Here is a 14,960-nt window from a genome sequence, read left to right as displayed (position 1 = left end):
AAATCATTTTGACCAACAAAATCTGAAGAACAAAAGAATGAGCCCATGCTTGCTGCCCATGTAAATGAGCTTTCATGAACTCTGACAACTAACCAAAATGTTCCTATCAACACAATAACAGTAGTTAAAACAATAGAATAAATTAGTCAAACTAATGTCTCTTTATTATCAACATATTAACAGCATATTACTGAAATTAGCTTTCATTTAGTCATTTGTGCAATTAATAGAACAATCATGTAGAGGTAAATTTATAATATCAGAATGCAACTCTTAAATTAAAATTGAGACTCCCACAGAAATCTTAATCAAAACTTAACACGAGTCTGTCAAACAGAAAAGATCAAATAAAATTTATCATTTGCAACAACACCAAAATAAAATGACTTGCTCTTCACTGATGGCAGGCTTGCAGCATTGCTTAGACTTAAATTATGATGTACTTTGAGGATCAAAAGCAATGTAAGTCACATTCCAGTAGTCATTATTAATGAGTGTAGTCTCTTTCGATTCCTACATAGAAGAAGCAGGTTGCGAACCACTCTTTGTTGCTTTTGGCTTTGGTTTTTGTTTTCTACTAATAGCCTATTCCAAAGCAATTTTCGGGCTCTTATGTAACTCTCCCTTTAGGTTTCAAGCCTTTAATTTGATTTTCATTGGTTTCATCATCAACTGCAACATCTCCGTCCTTTGCCTCAATTGTTACATTATTTGCCTTTCCTATCATTCCATCCACATTGTTTTCCATTTTCAAGAGACAATCTAAAGCTGCAGTATAACTATCTTCACTCTCAGCTGCTTTTATTGCCTCATGCATGAAAGAGTTACACAACTCTTTATACCACTGCTTCTTTCTTATTTTTTCATAAACAGTGACAACTCCTACATCACAAACTCTTGATGTTCCATCCTTTACATGTTTGGTCCATCGCTTTAAGATATATTTATCGTGTATTTGAACAACATTCATAAATGTTAAGATTCTTAGACTATGTAAGCATAAAATACTTGAGAATTCAAACTTCTTTCAGCTGCAAAAAATGGAACCTTCAATGGAATCTTATGTGACTATATGTTCATTAGCCCGATTAAATGGTCTGACCTTATATATCAGAAGTTTCAAGTTGACTCCCACCTTCACTCTTGCTTTCAATTGCCTTCCTTAACTCCTCACTAAACAATGCAAATATCTTATGTATATATACGGCAACCGCATGCTTCAATATTTCTAATGGAAATGTCATAATAGGAGAACTTTGAGCATTCTTGAAATCTTCTGCCGACTCTTTCTCACGGCGATCATCTATCAACATTTGAAAATGATGGAACACCTCGACAATATTGTTTTTGTAATTTACATAATGCTTCCCAACAACATTCATGCACTCACTTCGTTGAGTAGAAACCATATCAACGCAAAATGTGTTTCTTCCATAAACCAATGCCCAATTTTCTCTTAGAGAAAACATTCTCTTCAACCATTGATTATCTTGCAGGTTGTATTTCTCCAACATTTCATTCCATGCATCAAGGAATTCTGATTCTTCTTCGAAGTCGTACACACAACGACTAAAATAAGCTGCAAAGGTGTTCTTGAAACTCGCAAAAACATTGGAAAGATGAATTGCTGCATTTTGGAAAATGTGCCAAACACACAAGGGATGGTAAGTCGATGGCCACTTGGAAGCTAAATCAGCGCTCATTGCTTGATCTTGATCCGTTAAAATGGTTTTTGGTCTTTTTCCCATCATAGCATCTTCAAATACATCAAACAACCATTCAAAGGTTTCAATTGTTTCGTCGTACAATGATGCTGCACCAAACACAATTGCTTGTTTATGATGATTTACACCGACGAACAAAGCTATTGGTCTGCCATCTCAATGTCTTCTGTATGTAGTATCGAAGCAAACAACATCACCAAAATGACCAAAATCTTGTATCATTCTACCATCGGTCCAAAACATATTGGTAATTAGATCTTCCACATCTAATTGAATAGCATAGTAAAAATGTGGATCTTCACTTATCATGCTTTGTAAATATTGTAAAACACCTCCACTATCTCCTTGTTTAATCTCCAAAGTCCTCTTAATTCTCAAATAGTTCTTCAAATCAATATGAGTAAAACCAAGATGTTGTATTCTGCCCGCTTCCTTTGCCATTACATTTATTATTTTCTTTGGAGCCAACCCACAACTTTGAACAACATCAACTTGTGTTTGCTGAATATTAGAAATTTGTCTAAAACATCTAAACATGTAAGATTTTTCCGGATCACACAAAATCATGGTTGTGTTCCTCGACAAACTTGACAATCCGAAACTTTCCACTGTACCTACAATTGATTTTAATCAAAGCCTTACATCCACACCTAATTTCAGGACGAGGATTCTTAATCGTAACACATCTATTGTTTTTTGCCCTAAAACCTTCCCTACAACAACAGAAACTAATGCCCAAGATGTTGCCAGCAATTCAATCTCTGTGAGCAGATAGTTTTCGAGTTCCAAAACCTGTTACCTTAGCATATTTCCGTATAGAAATCATATGCCTCGACTTCTGTTTCAAACTTCTATTTTAGGAATATGGTCTTCTAATACATTGTCATCCATATCTGCAAAAGAAAAAATCGTATATTCAATAGCTATTTCTTTTACTCCATATCAATTTCTTTGAGATAGTAGTTCCATTATAACGTTAAAAGCTAGACAACATAAATATATCTCTAATTTTATTTTGTTATGTCATCAATGAAGGCATGTGCTAATAATCCAATCCCGTTACAACTCAAATATATGTAAATAATTACTGTACTATGTATTATACTATATTTTATGAGTTGCTCCCCTGTAATAGTTTTATAAATTAGCTTCAAAGATTTTTAGCAAAATCCATATATTGAGACAAAAGAACTAGTCTAAAATTGTTTTATTCAAAGTGATAAACATTAGTTGAAAGTGATTACCTTTTGATGTTGACATAAAGCAGCGATAGATTGCAGCGGCAGATTAAAAATTTGGTTCTTGAGCGGAGAGATGAAAGGGATTCCCTAATAGGTGAAATCTATACAGTATGCAAAGGTTATGTTTTAATTTTAATCCTCTTTAGTCAATATTAAAGATTGTCCATGTGTCTAATTAATATTGGTGTAGCATAAGATGCATTATGAGAATTTATACTTTTAGTCTTTTATTTAATTTTACAAATAGATTCCACATGTCTATTTCTCATTAATGTATTATGTGGTGGATTAGCTTATGCATTAGCTGATCCCCTCCGATTTTGACATACCTTTATAAGGAAAAAATTATAAATTAGATTAGAAAAAAAAGAGAGAAGGAAATCGTAATAAATTAAGTAAATTCCGTATAAAAGTAATGAGGTCAAATTAAGTCAGCATTACAAAACCAAGTCGGATACGGTTAACTTCTCTGCTATAAAATCTGGCGACCCCAACCATTGTTACCTCATCAATTCATACTTGTCTACTACCTTAACATCTCTCGTTTCCCTTACAGAAATTTCGAAACTTAGTTAAGATTCTAAGAGGCACTAATCATGTTGGTATATCAGGATCTTCTCTCAGGTATTTTTCTTGTCATCTCCTAAATAGATTGCATCAACGTTGGATTTCCACTTTGGCTTTTATTCATTAATTGAGCGTACTTAGCTTTAATGAAGGACTTCGTTTGTCTCCAGATTGAACCTTTTTTTTTCTTGTTTAGTTTGAAACTTGAATTTTGGTTATTTTGTGTGGCTGATTTTCTTTTGTGGAAACTTGTACTCAAAAGCTTTGTGTTTTAAGTTTGAATTTGTTTGAAGATCATGTTTTTCCATAAGTTTCATGTGATGTTTGAGAAACTAATCTAGTTTGAATGGTTTCCTAGGCAATGGAAGTTGATTCTTGATCTGATACCTAAATCTGCTTAACATTATATTGTAGGTGATGAGCTTCTCTCTGACTCATTCCCATACAAGGAAATTGAGAATGGAATGCTGTGGGAAGTAGAAGGCAAGGTATGATCATTCATCTACATTAAAAAAGCTATATATGCGGTTTGTGCATGTGTTTTGGTTAATACTAATTATTAGTTTTTTGGTGTGACAAATCTAACTGAAGTTGGTTTTGTATCTGCAGTGGGTTGTTCAAGGGGCAGTTAGTGTGGATATTGGGGCCAACCCCTCTGCTGAAGGCGCTGATGACGAAGAAGGTGTTGACGATCAAGCTGTCAAGGTTGTCGATGTTGTGGACACTTTCAGGCTTCAGGAGCAGCCTCCTTTCGACAAGAAACAGTTGATAGCATATGTCAAGAAATATATCAAGAACTTGACTCCCAAGCTTCAACCTGAGAAGCAAGATCAGTTCAAGAAAGGCATCGAAGGAGCTACTAAATACCTTGTCTCAAAGCTCAAGGACTTCCAATAGTAAGTAGATTCAATTTTTTCAGATGCTCAGTTCTGCAATGTGTGTGACTTTGTTTTGTAATATTGTTCTTTCATTAGTGAACACGTAAATATAGACGTAATTAATCTTTTGTCTGATGATGCGGTGTTTGGGGTGATATTACAGCTTTGTTGGGGAGAGCATGCATGATGACGGGACGATGGTGTTTGCATACTACAAGGAAGGAGCGACTGATCCAACTTTTCTATATCTGGCTCATGGCTTGAAGGAGGTCAAGTGCTGATCAAACAGAGATTCAACTTATGGTTATAGTTAACATTAGTTTTAATTTAATTGTCAAGTTTTGATGTTATTTTTTGTTTGAATTTTTGAGTTGTGTTGTTTTAGTTGATCATCAAAGTTCAATATTAGCTTTAGCTATATCTTGTGTCGTGCACCGCACTATCTACTTTTGCATATTTCTGTTTCTCTTTTCGAAGCCATGGCAAAGTGCTTTTGAAGTTATCTGCAGCAAATAAAATTATTTGTTGCCACAAAGTGACAAAACCACTACAATCAAATGGTATATATATAGCAAACGTATATTATAACCATAACTAAATGATTCATTACCACCAACCAATATAACATAGTACTCTTATAAATCTATACTACTAAACTGATATGGAGTGTAACTTTTTTTCCCATCCTGACTTCTAGGCTATGCTAACTACTAAAACTAGGTTAATGCAACATCCAAAATATGGTTGGTTGCATTGTCAATCATTCCACCAAAATGCAGCTAAGGTCAATGGGAAACAAATTAGTTCTTTCAGTATATGAATACTTTACATCCCTAAGGTATACATACATCATACGTTTTCATAAAATTTCAAGCCAATTGGCATATAAACCGGTGCCCCTGACGAAAATGAGAGATCAAGAGTGGGGAAGCACATGATACAACACAGAAACAAAAACAAAATCATCGTTGTATGTAGGGGGTGAATGTGGAAATACTACAGTATACAACAATCAACCTTGAAGAAGAATCATTTACTTCTTTTCCAGTCCCAAGCTCTTTTGGATATCTCTTCTGAGGCTGAACTGTGCAGCATTATGCCATGGGAATAAGGTCCGCGTAACAGGAAGCTTCCTCCGAAGGTCCTACAATGCAGAAAAGCAAAAGAGTATCTCGACTTTATCAGAACCCACAGATCTTTCTCAGAAATAATAATGGTTTGACTAGGGATTCAAATAGTATGATACTAAATCGACTGGTTGAGATGCATTATTTGACAGTCAATATGCAAGAAAAATAAATGTGTACCTAGAACATCTAATAAGCAGATACCCAACAATTAAAACATGTTAAAAATGGAAATTATGAGAGCAGAGCATGAGTTTATCACAAGCTATAAGTTTACTTCAGGAAGCATGCTTACAAAAACAAAAAAAAAAATTGGTTCATGGAAGGACAAATTATAAAACTTCAATTCATATTTATCAATAATAGGAATGGCTCAGAGGCTAACTATTACAAAGATATCCAAGAGAGTACCTTGAAGGTGGCATCAGGCAATTTTGAATAGGATGTCTGCCAATACAGTATATTTAGTAAAAAAAAAATTGGAAAACAAAGATACTAGACACAAGGAAAGAATGAGAAACCTGAAGGGAATTTAGATACTCCGTCTCGTGGTGGCGTATAATGGCGGTCACAGAATGTGCAGAGTCTTCAGGTGACTGAGAAATCAACAAATATAATCAACATTCTGTTATATTCTGCTAACTTATCTCTTTAACATCATGGCTTTTCCTCCTAATCTGCAGCTAACAAATTTAGTATCGACATTCTCAAAAATGTTCTCCTGATTTGGAGTCATAAAGAGACTGCAAACAGACAGCCACAGATTAAACCCTGACTAAAATTTGTATCTCTATCAAGAATGTGTCACAGAAAAATCTCATCGATGTTTTGTTAAAAACCACAGATAATATCAATAAATGTGGGTATCCTTGAATTGAATCAGCAAAAAGATCAATGTTGATTTCATAAAAAGGTGGACAGAATGTCACAACAAAAAGAAAGAGAGAATTTATAAAATCCAAATTCTTGATTTAATGAGTGCATAAATTCTTAAACTAGAAGTGCGTACAGCTAGACCATATCTGCCACAGAGTAAATATATATCAATTACTTAATTGTTAAATAGACCAGACTTGTCCATAGACCATTGTCAAAGCGAACATAACTAAGATTCCAAAAATGGACCAAACTGTATGTCACCATGTCCAGTCTAAGCTGCCAGTAACATGAACCAACCACACATGAACAAAGAATACACTACATACTCTATTTCAAGCATTACCATTAACATAGTGGAATCTTTGCACTCATGCTTTGCATCTAACTGGACATTCCCCTCCTCAAAGTAGTGGGCGCCAACCTACATAAAATACAAAATTCATGTTTCTCTATACTTCTGTATATTCCCTTTGATGCAAAAGTAGTGGGCGCCAACCTACATAATCTCATATCATAAATTGAAGACTACCTGAAGTGTACCTCTAACTTCCACAAATTGTGCCTCATCCTTGAATTCCACATTCCATATCGACCGCCAACTTCCATTGCTAGACAAATTAATGAAAGTGTAAGAAGAAAGACAACTAGACAAGCAAGAATTATAAAGATTGTATCTCTGTAGGATGACTTTTCAACAGAATCTCCGGTCATTCGATACTATAAATACAATATCAAACAAACAAACAAGCACACATGCCGAATTTCGATTCAATTAATAAGCTTTTTCTCCCGATCACTCATGTACCAATATAGTCATACTCTCCCTATTTAGATTTTTTTCGTGTTTTATATTTTCAAGATCCCCCCCCCCCCGCGCGCAAATTTAGAAGTCTGTTATAAATTTGTTCAGTTACTTTGTGAATTAGTTCCAGTGGGTAGATCAAGCCTTTTCATTTTCAAAAGTCGTCACGCTTGCCCAGATAAGATTAGAGCTTAAAATTAATTGCCAGAACATGATTCAGAATATACATCTCCAGATATCTTCCTTCGACTAGTAGATGTATATACGTATATAGTATATGGAATTACGCAGAGTCGCAGACTATCTCCACTCATCATGATGATTGACCAAGGCAGATAGGAATGTATCATATGTGAGTACATTGCAGTACGAATAACAGAACTTACCAGAAATTCTGAGGGCTGAGTCTAGCAGCAGAAATTACCACAACAAGATCAAAATCCATGCCTGGTTCTTCCACATCTTTCCCATTAACACAATAAACTGAACAGATTCCTTTTGGGTATGCTTCACTTACATACTTAGTAACTTCTATATCCAAGGCATACCTGCAGAAAGAACATCAGTAAAACCAGGCTCTTGGGAATGACGCCATAAAATATTAAGTATTTTGCCAGCTGCTAGTTTACTGAGAGCAACACAACAGCCTTTTCATTTCTGTACTAGACTAAATTTAAAAACAGGAAAACACGGAGCATACCGATATTCCTCAATATATGGTGTTGGAAGTTCTTCATCATTTGCAGGCCGAGCACGTCTACAGACCTGATTAACACAGAATACTGTAAAATGAAAACAGAAAAAGTTCTGATGGAACTCATGTACACCAAAGACATTAGTATGCTTTATGCTTTGCTGAGTTAAGTTCAGTTATAGAAACAATGGTCCTTCTAACACTAGTTCCCCAAAACAAAGGCTCGGTAGAAAAAATTATAAGTGACTATTAAATATGCGAATAGAACACACTAGTACAGGGTCAAGTTTGGTTCTCAATGCTTTCTTAGCATCATTCACATAAATAGAAGATACGCACATAATCCATAAAACCTATCTTACCTAGATGTATTATGTAGCACAATGGACAATAATAAAATCAAAGTAGGAGTTCATTCTGATTCTCTGCCAAATTGTACATCATCATCATCATTATTACTGCACTAACACACTCCTCCACTATCCAAATAACCACCACTGCCAACTCTTCTCAATATTTCTAACTACTGCCCCACCACATCCAAGTTCCATCATTCAGCATTGTAAACCATTTTATCTCCTCTTCCAAGTGTATCAATATCAGTGAAATACATTCATTAGGAGCTTTTAGTTGGACTCACGAGTATTAGCAATTTCGCATATTGCATGCATCTCCACAACAGCAAAACAAATCATCCATTTGAGAAAAAACAGGTCATCTACTTGACAAAACTTATGGAGTTGAGCTTAAGAACTTTAATTGAACAGTTTTAAGTTCCACTTTTCTGCTGTAAGCCATCTAGCAACAGGACTGAGCAGTTTTTGGTACCACTGCTTGAGGGTTTTTTTTAATCTAGAAGACCAATAAAGCTAAACTACATTTGAAGTTGAATAGATGATCTCATACAACCATTTAATTTGATGGAAGTATTTAGCCAATATTAATTTTCTTTACTATGTTGCTGAATATGTTACATGTACTGCAACCTTACAATAAATAGGGAGTATATATTATAACATTTGTCATAAAATAAAGTCCATACTAAAGTATTAAAGTGACAGAAAAACCTAACATGTACACAATAAGATTAAGTCCTCCAAATGCATGACTCAATACTCATGCAATCAACTGAAGATACCTACCTGATTCACATGGTCAACAACTGCAACTTGAGCAGTCCTAGGATCAAGATACTCGTTCTCGCCAATCTCACTAAATGGTGTAACCATAACCTGATAACATCAAAGATAAAGAAAGTACAAACATGTGAAAACAGAAAAGAAAATTCTATATCAGCCATAGAGCCTACTCAGACAAGGGAAAAAGAGCGCGCACGAAGATTTCAATCCTAGTTTCAAGTGTATCTGACATGATGTCCGTTTATATATAATAGGATTCAAGTTTCCTCATAAAGCTGTTTAAAAGCTAGAGAACCTTGTCTGTGCAAACTGCCCCTGTTTCCAAACATTTAACACCACGAACCACAAAGCTAAAGCAATTTTAAGATTACAAATTTAGCATTGTGTGCTACTGCAGCACAGATGTAAAACTTCTTAACATGCAATAATAGCTATTAAAACACATGTCCATTCTAGTTCTGTGCAAATTATACAGCGGAAAGGAACAAATCTTGTAGCAATGAGATGGAAAATGATCATTCTTCATTCTAAAAAGTACTATGTGGAGGGAAATTTAGGTAATGTCTTAAATCTTCCAAAACTCTTTATGGATTCACTGAAGTCAATTTTCTACCTATTCATATAGTCTGCGCTTAATTCATATCAAACCCTCGCCATTTATGAAGAGCAGATATGCATTGATTCAAAATAAAATCCCGGAAAATATATCCAACTGAGCATAATGAGAGAAGTAAAAGAACTAGGCTCAGAAAATATAGAGAGACAACATAATTAGGGCAAATTGATCGCACAATGGGCGTTACCTCACCGCTTCTATCAGGAAAATCGAGGCAGATCATGTGAGATTTGTTGTAAAGAGGAAATGCCACTGCGGCGGCCGTGGTGTACAGCGTCTCATCCTGCAAAACCGCCTTCATATCTGCGCAGTATAATTGAATTCGGAATTGGTCAAAAAGTAGGATAGTTATTCGTATATAGACATGCATGAGCATTGATCTGAGATTACCTTTGGCGATGTATTGGATTTCGCCGGCGGGAGCATTGAGGAGAAACCATTTGGCTATTTCGATTTTCTGGTCATCAGTGGGCTGCGTTTCTTCCTCGTCTGACATTTCTGAGATCCCAAAAGGGTTTTGGAATTTTGTAATTTCTCCCTTCAAATCAAATCAGCAATGGAATTATGTATGCAAATAATCAATGGTTAGGTAATTACTACACTAATTACTATTAGGATGCAAAAATGAAATGATGCTATACATAATCATTTACTTCTTGTTAATCTTCTAAATTTGTTATTAAATTCAAATGAATACTTGTAATATTATTGGTAACTAATTATTAGAAAAATGAAATGCTTTATGCCTTCTTTTCTTGGTCAAAATTAAAGCATTACTGAATTAGGACAATAATTAAGGTGTTCTAAACCTTATCAATATTTAATTATTTATAGACACAGCTCACAGAAATCGCATTTGTGTTGAAATTATTGGAATATATTTATGCCACGCTAAATGATAATGCTTTGGACCGAATGAAAAATACTCCAACAGTAATGCTTCGGTTCTGGGCCACAGAATATTATATACACAATAATATCTCTCCATTACTTATTTGCATCTACTTATATTTTATATTAAAAATATATCATTAGTTTGATTCTTAAAAATGACCACTACAATTATTCATCAAATTTTTTAATGCAAAACCTTTTCTAATATTTTGATGAATTATCTCTTTTCTTTTTTAATACTAGTATATCACAATAATAAAAAGAAATTCACAATTGATTGATATAATAATTTTATACATATTAAAATTTAGTATATTTATATATCCCATTAGTTTTAGTTTTATTTCTTTTATTTAAATTTTTTCTATTCCCATTAGTCAAATTTAAATTAATTGAATATTATTTAGTTAGACAAGGCTAAGGTTGATTTTTTTTTTATTGCTAGTTAATTAATCAATAAGACTGATACCATTATTGTTTTAAATTTAATTGAGTGGGCTACATTTTTTAACTTATAACTTTGTCATAATATTAAAGGCGACCTCATTCTTTAACAAATATCTTACACATTACTAAATTTGATTTAATATAGTTGAAATGATTTTTAAACTCTTTCTTTGTCCAAAATACCTTCAAATCCTTGCATGCTATTTTAGTCTATTTGTGATGAGAGAGATATAAGACATTTTTATAGTCACACTCCAGATTTTGATGCAAATTTGACATTTGTTGCGGGTATTAATTTTTCAAATTGACATACACTTTCTCTCCCCATTTAAAATCATGTCATCTTTCTTACTTCTCCATTTCTTCTTTAGTTACATCTTCTTCATCATTTCCCATCTCCTCCTTTCCTTCAAAAATTTGTAGATCTTTGCCAAAAGCATGTTATTGGTTATAAGATTATGAGGGCCAATATAGTCACTTCTCATAATTTGTAATTGTATCAAGCTTGTTGCATTTGCTGCATTTTTTTCAGTTGAGGGCCAATATAGGAAAACAACACTCATTTTCACAATTGTATAGGCTTTACCAAACACATCAAAGTCCACATCTAAATGGAGTTTTTTTTTTGCTAACAAACACTCACAACTCTTCTTTATGTAAACACAAATAGCTTGAAACACGTTTAAGCTCAATAATCTTGTTAATGTATTCCAAGGGTATCAATCACACGCTTAATCTCAAACATCATTGTTACTTGCACTGGTGGAGCCAATGTAGAACAAGAGAGTATAACTGTACCCCTAAATATTGTTCATATTTATATAAACAATTTCTAAAAATGTGCTTTGGCGCAGCAGTAGGAAACAGCTAGGTCTTAGCCGTACACCCGAGTTCGACTCCCATAAATTGCGTTTTCATATATTCAATATTTTTCTCAATTACTCAATATATTTATACATTTTTTACTCTCATTATCATTCTTAGATAATTTATGTCAATTAATATATTTCATTGATATAGATAAGGAATTCACATCTAACAAAAGAAAATTAAGAGAAATATCTTTTATAACTATACAATTATCCATGAACCATTTGTATTATATACTCTTCTTGAAATCTGTCTTGCTTTGCTTATTGATTCCAAAGCTCTAAGATGATATGAATATGTGAATTATGGGTGTCGTGGAGTGAATGGACTATGCCGCTTTTGGCTGATCACATAGTTTTCCAAACTAACAAAACAATTGCTAGCTGAACAACAAACATATAACAAACTATATTGCCAATGACAAAAGAGAGGAAAATGAGAACTCACAAATTGGACAAGTTGATTGCAAAAAGTAGCTGTTTAGTAAAATCACAGAAAGTATATTCATAATCAAAAGCAGCATTGCAGTAGGTATTAATTCCAACTTAATAAACCCCACTAAAACAACATAATTTGCTTCATACAAACAGAAACCAATGAAAAAACAAAGAAAATCATATCAACCCATAACACAAAGAGCCTGATCACTCGACAGTGAGAGTCGATTCTTGTGAGCTAAGAACCTTGGCAATCTTCTCTGTGGGCACCAACGGCAGATGCGATGCAACCTGCCACCCTTTACCAGCCGCTTGCTGCACGGCCTCATTGTATTTCTTGGTATAGTAGCTGGCCGTGGGAGCAACAGCCTGCGCAAACTGAGGGAACAGCGGCAGCTGGTTCAACGAGCGCCACGTGGTGGAAGCATACTGCTCGGCCACAGGCTCGTATTTGGTGTAAAGATCCTTGGCAGCAGGTTCATACTTGGCATACACTGTTTGTGCCAATCCTGATGCAATTCCCACCATTCCACTGTTCTTCACCTCTGAAACAACTGATCGAGCCACTGCAGGCGCCTTCTGGGCCGCCTCAAACGCCTGAGTCGACACCTGCTTCAGGGCCGGGGGCACACGGCTCTGCACTTTGCAAATCGATTCATCCATCTATATAACCAATTCCAGCAATTGTTAGCCTTCCAATGCCAAGAATTTATTGATCGAAAACCAACCAAAAGGAGAGAACCTCTTATCCTCAGTTACTAAGCCATAGACTCATTTTGCACGATTTTGACAACTAAATTAGTAAAAAAGAACTAAACTATTAACGCTGAGTGCAATTAATTAATTTGGCATTGAGATATATAAACACAACGCTCAATCCAGTGACTGAAATGTAAGCAAATTAAAAATCCCCAATCCATGCACTTTGTTTTTCTTAGACCTAAATTATACTGCAAGAAACAAATTCAAATACAATTCGACATCAAATTAGAAGAAACAAACCCTATAACACAACACCAATCGATCAAAAAAGATAAAGATGAAGAATATACCTTCCGATCGACGAATCTGAGAACATCAACAGGGACGCCTTGGTATCTGTGATAAACAGGGCCGACGACGGTCTTAACGGTGCCCTCGACGGTGTCGACGCCGGTCTTCAAGGGGCCAGAATTCTCCTTAGCGTAAGCGTAGAGTTTGGCGGCGTACAAGAGCGCGTGGAAGGAGGCGGCCTGCACGAACTCCAAGTACTGCAGCGTCTGCTCCTCCTCGGCCTCCTTCAAAATCAAACAATCAAAAGATGAATCTTCCAATCAGAGGGGATTTGACAAAAATTGAATAGCTTACGAGAAGGGGTTGTTGAAGGGTGTTGGAATCTTGTTGGGCCATGATCGGTTGGTGGAGTGAAATAGTTAGCAGAAGCGTGAGAGATGAAAATGAATGTGAAGGAAGAAGATGAAAATGCAATGTGAATAGTTGGAGTGGCGTGAGGGGGGATTATATATAGAGAGAAAGCGTTGACTGCTTTGGGGCTAAGAAAGCGTAGCTTCTAGAATATTACTAGAACGCGTGGTATGACGGTTAAGGCGTCCTTTTGTTGAGGGGGCTAAGTCATTTATTTCCTCTGGCCCAAATACGTCAAACATTTTAGGCTAAGGCCGACTAAAATTCATCTACCAAGATTTCACTATTTTCATTCCATTAAGAATTAATTTTGAGTTTATTGGTTTCATATTATTGACTTCTGTTCAGTAATAGGATTTCAAGCACACATTCTTGTTTCTCAGCCATCTAATTCGAATCTGCTTGCAAAATCAATTGGGCTTGGCCTTGTGCCAACATCTCCCTACAGTCTTCCTAAAGGGCCTCTGGACCAGCTCATTGAGGATCCATCCTTATCGAAGAATTTGAAGAGCTATGAGCGGATGAGAAGTAAAGGTTGAAAGTTGTCTTCTCCTCTTCATGGCCAGCAATTTCAACTATATTCCTAAAAGGTTTAAACAATAAATAAAATGTTTTTAAAATAATAGATTCGTAACAATTTCAATTTAAGGTCGTCAAGGTGTGACACTTAAAGTCATTTATAGGCTTTCATATGTGTCATATGCAAGTGTCCCTCACTCCCTCTTATAAAGTCATTTATAGGCTCTCATATTAAATATTACTTTTTTGTCTCACAAGAGTATGTACTCTTACTTTTTAAATCTATTCCATAAGAGTGTACTTTTTAATTTTAGAAATTTTTTTCTTTCTAATGAGATGGAACTATTTTCACTTAGGGGTGCTTAAACGGTTCTCCGGTTCTCGGTTAACCGGAATCGGAACCAGAACCGACCGGTTAATTGAGGAACCGGAACCGGAAAATCCGGTTCCGATTCCGGTACTGGTTCCAACTTTTTAAATAACACCGGTTCCGGTTCGGAACCGGAACCGACCGGTTCCTAACCGGGAACCGGATTATAATTCAATTTTATTTTTTTATAATTTAATATACTAAAAAATCTAATTTATTGAATTAATTTTGAATTAAAGTAAAATAGTTTGAAACATTGAGTGATTTTTAGATTTAAATGTTTAATCTGTGATACTTTGAATCTACAATTATTTCCCTAATCCATTTTTTATGAACTAACTACAATGAATAG

At 35.0% G+C, this 14,960-nt stretch overlaps 3 protein-coding genes and 1 pseudogene across 3 annotated transcripts; 1 reads left to right on the top strand and 3 right to left on the bottom strand.

Annotated features, from left to right (window-relative positions):
• Nucleotides 1-610: 610 nt before the first annotated feature.
• LOC125220972 (protein FAR1-RELATED SEQUENCE 5-like) lies at nt 611-2,615 on the bottom strand (annotated as a pseudogene).
• An 820-nt stretch (nt 2,616-3,435) lies between these two features.
• LOC125223928 (translationally-controlled tumor protein homolog) lies at nt 3,436-4,844 on the top strand. Its single transcript, XM_048127238.2, has 4 exons — nt 3,436-3,589; nt 3,947-4,020; nt 4,142-4,428; nt 4,574-4,844. Exons 1-4 carry the CDS (start codon nt 3,562-3,564, stop codon nt 4,689-4,691), a joined length of 507 nt encoding a protein of 168 aa, XP_047983195.2. The 5' UTR covers nt 3,436-3,561; the 3' UTR covers nt 4,692-4,844.
• Nucleotides 4,845-5,199: 355 nt separating this feature from the next.
• On the bottom strand, nt 5,200-10,225 carry LOC125218481 (F-actin-capping protein subunit alpha-like). The gene is made up of 10 exons (XM_048120155.2): nt 10,058-10,225; nt 9,855-9,970; nt 9,055-9,144; nt 7,919-7,983; nt 7,605-7,766; nt 6,946-7,024; nt 6,760-6,837; nt 6,059-6,133; nt 5,949-5,984; nt 5,200-5,554 (listed from the first exon to the last, which is right to left on the bottom strand). Exons 1-10 carry the CDS (start codon nt 10,161-10,163, stop codon nt 5,444-5,446), a joined length of 918 nt encoding a protein of 305 aa, XP_047976112.1. The 5' UTR covers nt 10,164-10,225; the 3' UTR covers nt 5,200-5,443.
• A 2,132-nt stretch (nt 10,226-12,357) lies between these two features.
• On the bottom strand, nt 12,358-13,821 carry LOC125223793 (Rubber elongation factor protein (REF)). The gene is made up of 3 exons (XM_048127088.2): nt 13,663-13,821; nt 13,368-13,592; nt 12,358-12,978 (listed from the first exon to the last, which is right to left on the bottom strand). Exons 1-3 carry the CDS (start codon nt 13,702-13,704, stop codon nt 12,523-12,525), a joined length of 723 nt encoding a protein of 240 aa, XP_047983045.2. The 5' UTR covers nt 13,705-13,821; the 3' UTR covers nt 12,358-12,522.
• Between the last annotated feature and the right edge of the window lie 1,139 nt (nt 13,822-14,960).

This window comes from Salvia hispanica, chromosome 1, assembly GCF_029641045.1.
Source record: "Salvia hispanica isolate PSC_SH4W2 chromosome 1, Shi_PSC_v1, whole genome shotgun sequence".
NCBI lineage: Eukaryota > Viridiplantae > Streptophyta > Magnoliopsida > Lamiales > Lamiaceae > Salvia > Salvia hispanica.
The sequence above is the reverse complement of the archived record's forward strand: the minus strand, read 5'-3'. Positions and strand labels throughout refer to the sequence as shown.

Coding starts and splice junctions, on each gene's coding strand:
- LOC125223793 (XM_048127088.2), bottom strand. CDS start 13,704: ATGGCCCAACAAGATTCCAACACCCTTCAACAACCCCTTCTC. Junction 13,593..13,662: donor CCCTTCAACAACCCCTTCTC/GTAAGCTATTCA, acceptor TTGATTTTGAAG/GAGGCCGAGGAGGAGCAGAC. Junction 12,979..13,367: donor TCAGATTCGTCGATCGGAAG/GTATATTCTTCA, acceptor TTGGTTATATAG/ATGGATGAATCGATTTGCAA.
- LOC125223928 (XM_048127238.2), top strand. CDS start 3,562: ATGTTGGTATATCAGGATCTTCTCTCAG. Junction 3,590..3,946: donor ATATCAGGATCTTCTCTCAG/GTATTTTTCTTG, acceptor ATTATATTGTAG/GTGATGAGCTTCTCTCTGAC. Junction 4,021..4,141: donor TGTGGGAAGTAGAAGGCAAG/GTATGATCATTC, acceptor TTGTATCTGCAG/TGGGTTGTTCAAGGGGCAGT.
- LOC125218481 (XM_048120155.2), bottom strand. CDS start 10,163: ATGTCAGACGAGGAAGAAACGCAGCCCACTGATGACCAGAAAATCGAA. Junction 9,971..10,057: donor AATCCAATACATCGCCAAAG/GTAATCTCAGAT, acceptor TATACTGCGCAG/ATATGAAGGCGGTTTTGCAG. Junction 6,134..6,759: donor AAGATTCCACTATGTTAATG/GTAATGCTTGAA, acceptor TTGATTTCTCAG/TCACCTGAAGACTCTGCACA.